The sequence below is a fragment of the Polyodon spathula genome, chromosome 2 (assembly GCF_017654505.1).
Source record: "Polyodon spathula isolate WHYD16114869_AA chromosome 2, ASM1765450v1, whole genome shotgun sequence".
Lineage (NCBI taxonomy): Eukaryota > Metazoa > Chordata > Actinopteri > Acipenseriformes > Polyodontidae > Polyodon > Polyodon spathula.
This window is the reverse complement of record NC_054535.1, coordinates 35,034,179-35,049,158: the sequence shown is the minus strand read 5'-3', so window position 1 is coordinate 35,049,158 and position 14,980 is coordinate 35,034,179. Positions and strand designations below refer to the sequence as shown.

Sequence of the window (14,980 nt, the reverse complement as noted above, 5' to 3'; positions counted from 1 at the left end):
TTACTGGTGTGTTTTCCATTAAAAAGGTTAGAATCGGAGTAAACAATTTTGATGAACTAGGGCTACAAGCTATGGCACTTCCTGAAAAAGAGGACAGGATGTTGAAAAAAACAACACTGGGGCCTTATCTTTTTATCTAAAAAAACTAAAAAAAACACCATCAATTATATATAACTGCCTTCAAAAATAAGGCCTTGAGAGTTTGTTTCAACATCCTGTCCTGATTTTCAGGAAAGCTCTGCCCATTGAAGGGGAAGCAAAGGGACCAGTGAATCCTATAAGGCAGACAGATGGTATGTAGTATCATTGATGTCTGCCTTGTCTATCTTCAATAACTGTCCTTGGTTGTATTTTACTGGATCCTGTTTCAAATCTGTGTAGTTGTGAACTGCAGCATTTCTTTGTTTTTTTTAAGACTTTTCTCTTACTGAAGCTTGGCAAAGCAAGGCTTAAATTACTCCCACAAACAGGATAAATTTAGTCGGCTATTTAAAATGTGGGCCTGTCTGTGCACGTATGAAGAGATCAGTTACTTTTGGTTGATGCATTAAAACAGCAGGTGTTAAATTATGGCAGCCGTTAATCAAAGTGACTGTGAGTTTTTCTGCAGCCCAGTCCAAGGCCTGCACAACACTATGAAGCACACATAAAACAGTAAAGCAGCTGCATTGCTTAACCCCTCCATAAAGTCTGGAGAGGTGTACATAATAAACTGATAACAAGAGCCTTTTTTTAATCAAACTGTTGTATTAACAAATGAAGCACCCACTATCGTTTGCAGTTGCTCTTTGCACTTCAAATGTATTCTTAATCCTAGTACACAATTAATTCATACCAGAATCTCTCTGGTTTTCATTTGATTTTGAAATTTTTGCAAGCTTTTGTATGTACAGTATGTTTTTGTAAGAAAGGTCCATTTATATACGTGATGACATGAGACCAGTGTATAATAGGATTGCCTGTGTAAATTAAGGTTGATGTAAAACTGCTAACCTCAGTTTTCAAAAACAAACTCAACCATCAGTACATGAACACAACAAAATGTCGTCAACACCAAAACAAACAACAATGGCCTGCAGAGTTAACGTTTTATCCGCAGAAGACACAGGGACAAACATGTGGAAGAGCAGAATAATGTAAGTACTTTTAAAGCAATACACAATATACATGTATTTACCTCAGCCACGTGTCCTTGGTGGGATGTCAGGCAATGCAGACTGATGGCCTTCAGAAAGCAGAGGCTTTTGAGTGACAAGGAAATCATCCAACTCCACCCTCCAAAAAAGCCAAGTGAACAAATTGTTAAAAAAAACTAAAATTCTTATTTTACATCTGTTTTCCAGAGATATTTTCAATGCTTTTTCTAATTTTAAAAATAAACATAGCTACTTCTATAATTTCTATCTATATGTCACCATGCATTATAACAAATAATATACTCCAAAACTGTACATATAGTGCTGTAATTTAAAGGTGGCTTTCTGGGTGATAGAATTACAACCTATATGTCTTGGTGTATATTACTTGTTATAATGCATGGTGACATTATTCCTTATAATAATAATAATAATAATAATAATAATAATAATAATAATAATAATAATAATAATTCCTTGAAATGTCTCTGATAAAATACATCATCATGTGACCAGAAAATAAGACTGTAAAGTGAGACAATAAATATTACATTATTAAGGGATTGAAATGAAATTTTATTACTTTATTATTAAGAAAAGCAAATGAGTTCTGGGTCAGGTAACCGAGGGTATTCCAGTGCTCTCTGAACTATAACATGTGTTAACTATGTGACATGTTGCATAGTCATGTGAGCATTGACTGTTATGAGCGCCAGGGGTCATGGATTGTGGTGTTTTGATACAGCGAGAAGAGGTGGAGCAGATTTCAGTAAGCCTTGAAGCAGTAATCACATAAGTAATATCAAACAAAACCAGAGCCAGACTGATACATTGATATTGCACCTCCAGAGCCAGAGGGGCTTGGGAGGAATGTATTCATTAACAAGCATGACCTACAATGTCTCTCAGGTTTTCACATGGATTTGGCTGGACAAACTTTTGTTATAAGACACAATATGATTGAAATAAACTACCAAAAGAAATAAGTTTGGTGATTATGGGAGGTTTCTAGCAAGTTGTATATGTAGATATGGTTGTTGGTGACTAGGATTTAATAGTTTTTGTATTTAATGGTTAATAATTTGTAATGTTGTTAATTGATGACTTTTGAATAGTTTATACAGAAAAGCCTTTGATTGTATGTATAACGATTGCAAGTGTAATGCATTCAGCTGCCTTCCCCCCAAGAGCCCTATGAAAAGGAGGTTTATTCATAAAATACATACATACATTACATCTAATTTAAATTAATTGCTGTTAATATATACAAAAAACAACTACAAATAAATAAATAGGGTAAGCAAGATAGCTGATACATACTTTAACATAAAATAATACCCAATATAACTTTTATCTTTACTTTTTTTTCAGTGGCTGTTGTACTGCTCAAAATAAAGAGTGTTTGGCCTTGTGTGATACTCACAGCCCCCCATAGCAAAGTGACAGTGGTGAGTAGCTTCACAGGCATTTGAAAACTGCAAACTTGGTGTGAATTTGAGCTTGTGTCAGATTGCAAATTGACTGGAAAATGTGGGAGGAAAATCACTAAATAGGATGAATTCAAACAAAGCTTTCCTGGCCCATGAACTAAACTGACACTGAATGGAGATGCACTACTGTACTGCAGGATGCCATTGTAAATAATAAACAAATAATACATTTCATTTACAGAGGCACTCATAAAGTCACTGTTTTATGTTGTTTTACTTTTTGTCTGATGTGTGGCATGCCAGGACTTTAAAAAAGCAACAGAGGATATAGTGAGCTGTCATCAATACTGGGAAATGTGAAGCATCCCTGCTTCTTGCCTGCTGGCACCAGAGTTTCTGTTTCACATGTATGAGAAATATAAACCCCTAGCCCCTGCTGGAGAGTGTAGGAAAAAAAAAAACCCAAAAAAACAGTTCTTATGTGTTTGTGAAATTAGTTTTAAAAGACGTCACTATACACATACAAAAACAGAATAAATGTCTAATGAAACTGTTTACCTCTGGAATTGGAAATGTGCAAAAATGTAGTTTGTGGCTAACATTGCTTCCCCATTTTTAGGTGTTATTGCATAGGCAGTTTCGAGTTGTGTGTTGAAACAAAGCAAATTCCACTGAACTTGGTACACTGTAATACTTTATTACCCTAAAATGAAAAAGGTCAGCTAGCCATATGTTTCTTTTAATTACCTATATAGATATATCTTTTTTTTAGTGCTTTATTGTCCCAAGGAGTTCAAAGTTTGGTTGCCAGAGCCACAGGTGCAAATGGCATGCAAAGTCTAATCTCTCTTAACTTACATTATACAAAGGAAAACCCTTGCTTGCAATGAGAGTTTCTTGTAAAATTCAATAGAAAAAAAATAGAAGGGTGTGAAATAATTCTTCTATTCAGTCTCATTCATATTACAGTATCCCTATTTCAAAAGGAATCAAATGAGGTATTTTGCCATTCCATATGCACTTATGTATTTAATGTTTTGCCAATAAAACAACAACATTAACAGTGATGTGCTGGTATAGTTAGTTCCGCACTGCCTTGTCAGTGAGGTGGACACAACAGACGTGACCTTGACACTGTTTTGCATAGAATGGACTGTATTGTTTTGTTTGAATTTGTTTCTTTTGATGATGTGTTTTTTTATTTTTATATAGATATATATATATATATATACTATTATATATATGATATATATATATATATATATATATAGAATATAATTAGTCAAATCAGTGTTTTTTTTTTTAATGATGGATGCTAATTATATGTTGTCTTTGATACACTCTGAGCTTTCTTGGCCAGGTCACCATTAAGTGAAAACCTTTCTCTGTTTATTATTATTATTATTATTATTATTATTATTATTATTATTATTATTATTATTATTATTATTATTATTATAATAGTAGTAGTCATAGTAGTTTTTTTTTTTTTTTCTTTTTTTAAACTTGGTTAGAGATGCCACAAAGTAATTGGCAAAGCCTTAACCGTATGTGTGTTGAAGGCCACTTGACCGCTTCCGTCCTTGTCAAGGCCTGGTTTAATAAAGGAATAATTGATTGATTTGCTGATGTACTATTATGGTGCATAATGTACAGTACAAAGTAAACAGCTCCCCTTAGTGGCTTAGTCACACATCAAATCCAATTTTTATGGAGCTAATAATATTAGACATGTTAATATAGTTCGTTTTTTTTTTGTATGTGTGTATGTATTAAATCAAATATTAAAAATATTAAAAATATTTCTATTCTTATTCACAATACAGAATTATGAAATTAAATGTTCTTGGGTTTTTTAAATTTGTCAGGTCTTAATGAACAAACTTTTCTTTGCAAGTGAATAGAAGGAATTTAGGACAGGTGGTTTAAATTTAAAAAAAAAAAAGCAAAAAAAAAACAAACAAACTGGAGGACAAAAAATAATTAAGATTAAGCATTAAAGGGGAAAAACGACATTTCCCACAATGCCCAGCATTACCATTCTTTTTTTTTTTTTTTTTTTTTTTTTTTCTTTCTTTCGGGGGCGTTATTTAAACCAACTTCCTCGTTTTTAACCTTAGACTTATTAGTCATTGTGATTAGCAACATTGCAGTTCATGTCCACAGTTAGAAAGAATGTTTGCGAAGTTAATGATTAAACTTAGTTTTAATTAGGCATTTCTCGCTCTGCTTGTACAGCGAAGGCACCGCCGAAGAAGTGTGTTCTGAGGAGAACGATGAGTAAATCTGATACAGCAAGTTCTGTGCGCAGTGACACTTCAACTCAAGATCCTGAGGATGAACTGGAATTATTGGGGTAGGAACTAACAATTTATAAAAAGCAACCTTTAATACAGACATTTGTGTATATTTCCATACAATAATTTGAACATTCCTATAGATTATTTATTTATTTTTTTTTTAATGGTAACGTTTATTTGCAAGTGCAACAGGGGAGTGTTTTGTTTTCTGTGGGAAGATGGCAATTCACGAAGCTGTGGTTACGATATGCTAATGTGAAATACACAGTGAAAATTAAAACGTTGGTGATGCGGTATAAACAGCGCGGTGCCAGTTTCAACCACTTGGACAAGTTCAAGTTCACTATTGGCACATAATTTTAATAAATGTTGTCTAAGGAAAACGTTTAATAGTTTAATGGGTTTCTGCAGGTAAATTAAATATGTCAGTAGACAGCCCAGGGCAAATATTTCTGTTTTTTTGGATTGGGACCAGGGGTTGGCAGTACACAAGGAGGACAATATCAAGCTTCATACTTCGAAACTAGTGAACAGACCTGTTTACTTAAAAAAGTAACAGAACAAAAATCCCCTTTTCTATTGTTGTTTCCACTGTTTATGTTTTGTTTCTGAAGGCCCTTATCTACACAGTGCTGTGTCCCTGTGCCACATGACACTTGTGTTGTATATAAGGTAATGCGCTGTACAGTGTATGCTTTGACCTTGCTTTGCTGTGCAATGTTATCTGAATACCATTATTTAGGTTTAAAGGCAGCAGTGTCAGTATTTGATGGGATAGTGACTGTGCTAATAATGTGTCTGTAAATATGCCTAAAAGGGTGCCTAAATAACACTTACATTTTTGTTAATTGATTAAAGATTTGAGATGTAATTCTTAAAATGCATAAAAGTTAGTTTGCAGTTCAAGACACATCTTCTATGTACTGCGTCGACTTTAGTGTCCTAGTGCCCTGAACCGAACAAACACCTGCCTCATGGCCTGGGTTTATTGACATTCTGGGAGGCAGTGGGAGGTGTCCGCTGGTGTTCTCAACAAACTCCACACAGTTTACAGCTAAAATACCTGAGGAAACAGACCGTTAACTCAACTTCTGTGATACAGTCTCTATTTTCTGTCTGCCTGACCGTCCATCAGTCCATCTTTATGTCACACTTACATTTTTGTGTATATCTGGATTACCGCGTCTCAAATTGTGATTAAACATTTCAGTGCCATTGCTCATTCTATACTGTTCTGTACATACTACTGATTAATGACATCAAGCTTTTCATCATACCGATAGCGCAAATTTTCACTGTACAGCCATGGTGGGGGACCCATGTTTCTGACATACTTGTTGCAGTGGTAGCAAAGTTTCAGATCGTTGATAGCTGGCAACTGTTATTCTTAATAAAATATTTTCATACTTTTGAAGCTGGTAACATTTTTTTTTTTTTTTTTTTGTCGTTTTATATTTTGGCTCTTTGTTCCCAGTTTGCATTCACTTTTGTTTCTCATGGCCCTTCACACCAAAGGCGACACGACCGCGCTGCGACACAAATTCCAACGCGAGCGATGAAAAAAAAAATGAAACTGATCTTAATTTTGCGAACTGTTTCGCTTTGTGACGGGGTGCCCACCCCTTGCGTGTATTTTATTTTTTATGTAGGAATTAATTATTATTATTATTATTATTATTATTATTATTATTATTATTATTATTATTATAAATATATTGTGCTTATGTGGGGATGGGGTGAATGCCGCCCAGTATATTTATTTATTATTTTAGATGACGGCGAAAAGCGTGCGTTTGTGTTTTGTTTATTTATTTTAAAAGGTCGTGCAGAAGGTAACCACTGACCAGAGGTGGTCATCTGTATAAAAGCCTGCAGCTTTCTGTGCTCCAGCAGAAGTGTCAGAGGTGACACGTGAGTCTAAATTAATAGAGAAACAATTGCTATATCTAAAATATACTTGTTTAGAATTGTTATTCTCACTTTGGCCAGAGTGCCCTTTTATACAGGTGAACATCTCCCAATTAGCAACAATTAATCAATCAGTTAACTGTGGAGATGGTCACCTTCTGCACAAGGTTTTTAAATAAATAAACAAAACACAAACGCACTGCTTTTTGCCCCCATCTGAAATAATAAATAATCATGTCAGACGGCTTTCATCCGTCTGCACATAATCACAATTTATTTATATATATACTACTACTACTACTAGCCATGTTCAGGGACCTGGTCCGGTCCCGGGTTAATTTAGAGCACGCCCACGCGGAGTTTGCTGGCGACATGTCCGCCTTTGTTGCCCAGAGGGCTCTGGGTGGCGTGCTCTGTACCACCCCCCCTTTTGTTTTAAATATTTAATTTGCAGACTTTTTGAATCCTCAAATTGAGGATGCTAATTTGAATTCTTCTCTCCAGCCATCATTTTAATAATAATAATAATAATAATAATTATTATTATTATAATAATAATAACAAATTAATACCTTCATACATAATAAAATGCACACAAGGGTTGCACCCCGTCGCACACTTTCACTGAAAATGGAGGTAAAGGTCATACTTGCAGTATCTAATTTCCCTGACCTATAATAATAATAATAATAATAAGAAGAAGAAGAAGAAGAAGAAGAAGAAGAAGAAGAAGAAGAAGAAAAATAAGCCATTTTCTATTGCATCTGTTAGTAATCATACTTTCTGAAAGATCTGGCAAAATTCCATCTGTCTCGTCGTTTCTCTGATCGCTTCTGGTGTGCACTGTGTTTTCACAGTGAATTTGTCCTGTCGCCCCAGTAAAAATTGTGTCGCTTCTGGTGTGTGCGGGTCTTCAGACTACGTTTACATTTGGTTTTATTACTGGGAGGCAGGAAATAATGTTGAGCAAAAAAATGGCACTGTGGTTTGTCAGCATGGATGAACGGCAGGCAACAATCATAAAAATAAAGCTACAAAAGATGACTACATGCAATATACACCAGTGAAGCTCAGTATGCCACATACAGTTCCAAAAAATACATTGCTGTTGAAATGCGGCCAAGTACAGTACTTATTTCAAAGTCTTGCATACTTGCCCCTTTAAATTCAGGTCAACTCGACATAAATGCTGTTTTAGTCAGACACACTCACACTTGTTCCGCTGTTCTACAGATATTTGGTTCAGGATTTTGTTTTATGTTTGGTATTAGCCATTCTATTACTACTGAAATTAAATCATCATAAATCTCTTGAGGAATGAGGCTGAAGTGCTGCAGGCTGAAAAAGGATAATAGATTTCATCCAACCTGAATATCTGGTAGAGAAAATAGCTAAACATTCAACATGTGGGCAGTATAGTCTTCATCAACAATAGTAGGAAACATCAGTGAGCATGAATAGAGAGGGGAGCTAGTAAAGTTGTTAGAAGAGCCTTAGAAAAGATAATGCAGGTTTTGCAAGCTCCATTCACCATCCTTGACTCCAAACCCTACTCACTGACAAAGAAATAGCAAACAGGAGTATTCATGTCTTAAAGAAAAACCTTCTGCACTGGGTAAACTATATTCTCTTAGTTGTTAACAACCAGTGCTTGAAATGGGAAAAAAAGTGCCAGAACTCGGAGAAATGGAGGGCGAGGGGTGGGGGGAAATAGCGGTCATGCATGAATTTGCAACATTTGAACCAAAATATGTAACTCGCATGTTTAAAACTGAGTACTTGCAAAACAGAACTCCAATCAAAAGATATTCACAGCTTTGAGAACAGCAAGCAGACTCATGAGCAGATTAGAATCCTGTGTACTTGAGAAATACAACTCCCAAGGAGCTCTACGCTTTCAAGCACTCAGCGTCAACTTTCAAAAATCTCTATGTGCAATATAGGTCATATTTCTGGCTATAAGAATTGCCGGTACACGAGTATTTGGAATATAGAAGTGGAAATACCAACCTGTTTCTGTCACTGCTAGCAACAGCCTGAACCAGCACAGAACTCAGCAAAGGAATAACAGCTGTATATGTCCAGCTTTGGGTTTATTTTTATTTATTTAATTTTAACAACACACCTGTACTTGGTGTGGTTTAGGTTGTTTATTGTATTTGTACCTATAAGTAAATATAGACATAATATTATTATAATATATTATTCTAAGTTTAAAAATAATAGTGTGAGCAGTGGGGGGATGAGGTTCCTATAAGTTGTGTTTTCTGTGATATCGCTAGTCATTTCAATTGCAAGTCTGCATAGTGTTTACTTTTACAATTGAGCTGCAAGTGCATCAACATCACTGCTGAATGTTTTTGGAATAACTACATAGAACCTATTGTTTGATGTTACTTCCTTTACAGTCTGTTTTTGTCTTTTTAGTTTCTATTTTTATTTTAAGCAGGATTTTATTTTTGTTATTTTACAGTGCAAAAAAAAGTGTGTGTTAAACACATTTGTATGGCTTGTTTCTTGTGCAATTTCTTTGCAAAATAAATTAAAAGGAAGCCAACTATAGAGAACATTGGGAGCCCCTGAAAGTTTAGTAAGCAGCACATATTATTAACAATACATGTGTCCTTTGAGTTATGTTTTTTACAGTATTTTTGGTTGCAGTTCTATCAGGGTTAATTGTGTTATCCAGTGGCATTCCTCATAGGCATAATTTACACGGGGGACCCCGGGGACGTGTCCTCCTTACTTTTTCATTATTTCAGATAGAATCGTCTTTATGCATGCATCAGCTACAGAAACTAAGCTTTGGTCTTCTAACCCTCTTTAACCCATTGCAAAGGGCTTCATGACAACAAACTTAATTATTCAAAACAGTGCTTAAAGTTTTGTGAATAGCAGGGTCCAAACTCTTAACCTGCAGTCTACTTTAGCTTTCTGTCTGTCTCACTCAAGTAAGAATCAGACTCCTCTAACAAGTTACACTCTGACTTACAGGAAACAAAGCTCAGAAACTACCAGAAAAAGGTTAACACTACCCTCAAGATAACCATATTGGACCTTATTTGCAAAACTTTAAGGACAGTTTTAGGGAATGTTTCTTTAAGCACAGCTTTTTGAAGAGTGGTATAAACATTCTCATAGCTTAAAAAGTCATTTGAAAATTTAGAAACAACTAATGAATCTGTTTTTAAATACCTGATGGGTTTCATACAATGAAAACTTAACTGAATTAATCAAAATGGGCTCCTTAAAACAGCCCTTACAATTTTGTGAATAAGGCATTTTGTTAGCATTTGGCATTCTTCAACATGTATACACAAGTGTTTTGTAAGTACATCTAAAGGGTGGGCTTATGGATAAGGTGACCAGATTTTTAAGTCCTTAAACTGGGACAGTATGGGAATATTGTGAATAACTTCCAACGTCAAAGCTACGGGGAAGATCTTTTGTTTTTATATTTACTTTGGTAATGTTTGATCTGATATCATATTGAAAGTGAATGCAGACTAATGATGATATTCAGAGTGGAATCTTTTACTTTCAAAAACTTTTGTGAATAAATGGAAAATCAGTAGACGTAAAGATGTTTTATACAGTTATAAAGCAATTATATGCAGGCCACCAGTTATGCATTTCCATTACATGAGAGTAGATGTTAACTTCATGTTGATTTGAACTCAGCTCTCGCCAAAATAAGCACCAACTAAGACCTAGCTTTGCAGAAAACTAATGTGATGCATCTGCATCTCCATTCATTTGCGTTGCTTTCCTTCTGATGATGTAGATATCCTTCTGTCTGGTGTTGATTGCTGAAGTGTAATGCTGGCTCCAGGGATCAGCTCATTTTGCCTCCCCAGTGATCAGCACACACAACTGCTGCGATGCTGGCTCCAGGGATCAACCCAGTGCGGTTTCCCCAGTGCATCAGCATGACAACCGCCTGGATTGAGCTAAGTAGGGTACATCTTTAGGGTCTTCAAGTGGGCACCTTCCATCCTTGGTGTTTCGTTGACTAGCCCACGACACGTCAAGAGGACTCAACGGTGATTCTTCCGTCTCAGCATAACCCCCCTCCATCCCCCACTCAGCTCAGCCCAGCTTACTTACCTGTACAACAGTGTTTTCTTTCTATTATGCTTGAGATCCCCATCCAGAATCTTTCTGTCTCAACCACAGCCAGTTGCTGCTCCTTTCTGCTGTTTCAGATAAGTTCTTCACTGTGCGACGCAACTCTTGGCCACTGAACCCGACGCCTCTGAGAAACCGGTTTGTAGATTGTGCCACAAATCCTCGAAAACCCACCTCCACTGGGTAAACTCGGACTCTCCTTCCTCGCTGTTCCGCTTCAGCAGCTAGTTGAGCATACCGAAGTTTCTTCCTCATACGCCTCATCCACAGTATCTTCCCATGGCACTGTTAACTCTACCAGATGAACAAGGCGTGCTGATCCAGACCACAAGACAATGTCTGGTCGAAGGTTAGTGGTGTCAATCTCAGGTGGAAAAATAAGCCGTTGACCAACATCTGCCAGCATTTTCCAGTCTCTAGCAGCTTCCAGTTGTCCTGGGCGAGGCTTGGTTGTAACACCTTTTCTTGGTGATTGCTTTCCTGGATGGAGGAATATTGTCTTTTGCGTGTAATGCTTTGATGGAACTGGTGGCAACTTAATTGGTCAGGTTACGCTTGCCTTCCAATGCTAAGGCCAAACATCACAGCACCTGGTCAAGTAAACTGTCCTTGGTAAAGACCCACCATACATCCTGTCAAAAGTGCCTTAATGTTGCAAGTGATGAACACATTAACTGATGAACTGATTAAAGCTTCCAGCTTCTCAACTGTTGTCAAGGAAACCTCATACACAGTTAGTGCCACAGCAGTCTTGGCAGTAAACCAAACTGAAAGCACCAGAATTTCAGTTTGCCTGGTAAAGCGCTGCTGTCTATGCTCTTCAGCCCTTCCACTGCTTGTTGTCTAACTTCTCCCACACGAACTGTGTCCTTTAGATCCCCGTTGTACCATCTCCCTAGACTTTTCACTGGCTTCTCGGACACTGTTGGTATTGCCTCACCATTGATGTAGAACCTTTTAGCTACTACTTTACCTTTAATTATAGAGATGCTCCTTGATTTAGTGGGCGTGAATTGCATTCATGCCCATTCAATGTTATTGGTTAGTTTGCCCAATAACCAATTAGTGCAGGATACTGTTGTAGTCATTGTTGTCATGTCATCCATGTATGCTCGAATTGGAGATAGTCGCATTCCAGAAGCCAAGCGCTCTCCTCCCACTACCTATTTTTATTCCCTAATAATTACTTCCATTGCCATGGTAAAAGCCAGTGGAGAAATGGTACATACTGCCATTATTCCAACTTCTAGGCATTGCCATGTAGTGCTGAATTCTGAAGTTGAAAAATTCAAATCACGAAATTTGTTATTGTCATTGGTACACTGAAAAAATCAAATGCTGCCCAAAGAAGTTCATGTGGCACTGAACCATATGCATTAGCCAAATCCAGGAATGTCACATGGAGCTCCTTCCTCTCCTTTTTTGCTGATTGAATTTGTTGCCAGATTATGCTGATGTGTTCTAAGCATCCTAGGAAACCTGGAATGCCTGCTTTTTGTACTGAAGTGTCAATGAAGCAGTTCTTTAATAGGTAGGTTGACAATCTCTGCACAATAATGCTGAAGCAAATCTTGCCTTCTATGTTTAATAAGGAAATAGGACGAAACTGGCCGATGCTTGTAGAATCCTTTTCTTTCGGTATAAAGACTCCACCTGCTCAGCACCATGCTCTTAGTACAACCTGTTTTTCCCATGCCACTTTCATCAATTTCCACAGGATTTGTAGAACTCCAGAAGCACTCTTATACACTGTGTATGGAACTCCATTAGGCCCTGGAGATGATGATGCCCGTGCTTTTTTCACAGCTTGCTCTACTTCTTTCCACTTAGGTGCACAGTCCTCCATTCGGTATTCGGGTGGATTGATAGGTGGGATGTCTGAAGGAATTGACATAGGCTCCTGCCTTTTTGAATCTGTATGTGTTTCTTCCAAATATCTCTTCAGCTCAAACCAGTGCGGTCTCCCCAGCACATCAGCATGGCAACCGTCTGGATTGAGCTAAGTAGGGTACATCTCTGGAGTCTTCAAATGGACACCTTCCATCCTCTGTCTTTCGTTGACTAGCCCACAACACCTCAAGGGGGCTCAATAGTGATTCTGGCGTCCGAGCATCACCCCCCTCCATCTCCCACACAGCTCAGCCGAGCTTACTTACCTGTACATCAGCGTTCTTTTCTTTCTATTGTGCTTGAGATCCCCATCCAGAATCTTTCCGTCTCAACCACAGCCAGTTGCATCTCCTTTCTGCTGCTTCAGATAAGTTCTTCACTGTGTGACGCAACTTGATACTTGTGTTGGAAGATTATTTCAAAATTGTATAATGCAAAAAAAAAATATTAAAGGGTTAATGCGTGGTCGAAGGTTTCTCACTAATCATTTACCTTTTCTCAGTCAAAACGGCAAGCTTGGAAAGCTGATGCCAATAGAAAAAGTAAAAAGTGAAGATTAAGAAAAAGTCATAATTACAAATGATGCATATTCAGAGGGTATATAGAGAATACATCATGAAAGTTCATTGGGTAGTTATTCCACAAATAAAGATAGCAGGATAACCCTCTAGCTCCCAGAGGGGTGATATAGCAGAATGACTTTCTTTAGAGCAAGCGCTGCATCTTCTAAGCAATGTGGCATAATCTGGAACAGTCACCACGTCATTGTATTTGAATGAATGGGTGAAAGATTCCAAAATAAGATCTGTTAAGATAAATATTCACTCAGCACCACAAAATAATAATAAAAAACACTAATAATAATGAAATGCTAGATATTTCAACACTTGTTGTATAAGGCATCCCTTTATAAAGAGAAAGCTGGTATGGGTATGAACTATCAAAGTTATATTTACACCTAGGCAGAGTGTTGCAGGGAAAAATGGTGATGGCAAAAGAGAAAATGTTTTGCAAGGGAAAATTACATGGAAGTGTAACAACCTCCCAATTCACCATTGCCCAGCTAACTATACATTGACTGCCCTTGGGGCACTTTGAACTGAGCTGTGATCCTGGAAGGATGTCCTTCATCTGTTTCCTTTTATTCCCAGGTGGTTCCACAATGGGCTTTCCCGACACGCCACGGAGGCCCTTCTCCTCTCCAATGGGAAGGACGGGAGCTACCTCCTCCGGAAGAGCCATGAAGGTCCCAACTGCTATGCTCTTTCTGTCAGGTAAAGTACCCAGCATCCCTTTCGTTTAAGAAATTAACATATTCTCTTCCCGTGAGTAACAGACGTAATCACTTCACCCGTACAAATATTAGAAGGACAACTATTGCTAAAGTTAATGGAAAGGTTGAATGTTTTTTACACTACCTAGTGAAAACACAACATTTTAATAAACTTGTATTTCCTTTGCATTTAAGTTTTGGATGCATGTACTGTTATTAAATGTTAACCTTTTTACAGAGAGAGATTTTTTTTTTTAAATTGAATTTGTATTTGCTTCTCTTTAAATACTGCAGTAGTTGTAGTAATGCTTTAGTGTTGAATAACCAACTAAATTAGCCCTATTAATAATGTGCCTCTCTTTAAAAAAAAAAAAAAAAAAATATTAAATTTAGTTGTCTCCAATTTAGTATGCCCAATTATAATATGTATCCTTGACTCACTGCTCACTGCCCCTCTTAAGGTTGTGCTGGAATGGAAAGCCATACTTAAGAGACCATGCTATTTTGTATTTTGCCTCACAATGGAAATGCAAGTGCGTGACAATATGTGTCAGTGATATAAAGGGATGCTTTATAAAGCAGAAGCCTTTTAAATACGGACTCCATTTTGAATCTAGTAACATGGTGTAACAGGTGTTACATGTGTGGGTCATCACTGAATAATGAGGCAGACACAGAGCATTGGGTGTTAACACAAGTGCTGTCACTAAGCTACCAGCAATGGTAGCCCTAGAGTTAGATTTAATCTTTCTTTCTTTCTTTCTTTCTTTCTTTCTTTCTTTCTTTCTTTCTTTCTTTCTTTCTTTCTTTCTTTATCTTTATTTTTTTTATATAGTGCTTTTCATAGTGGACCACCATCACAAAGTGCTTTACAGAGGTATGCTGTGAACTGCATTATATGCAGAGTGTTAATAA

The 14,980-nt window shown here is 37.0% G+C and overlaps 1 protein-coding gene and 1 pseudogene across 1 annotated transcript in view; one reads left to right on the top strand and one right to left on the bottom strand.

The window, feature by feature from the left end:
- Positions 1-4,066: 4,066 nt before the first annotated feature.
- On the bottom strand, positions 4,067-4,158 carry LOC121307357 (annotated as a pseudogene).
- A 498-nt stretch (positions 4,159-4,656) lies between these two features.
- The window catches only part of LOC121295651 (dual adapter for phosphotyrosine and 3-phosphotyrosine and 3-phosphoinositide-like), a 32,595-nt gene continuing 22,271 nt past the window's right edge, over positions 4,657-14,980 (top strand). The window contains exons 1-2 of the mRNA XM_041220583.1: positions 4,657-4,922; positions 13,944-14,066. Coding sequence (XP_041076517.1) covers positions 4,843-4,922; positions 13,944-14,066 — 203 coding nt within the window. The 5' untranslated portion in view covers positions 4,657-4,842. The remainder of the gene's footprint in view (positions 4,923-13,943; positions 14,067-14,980) is intronic.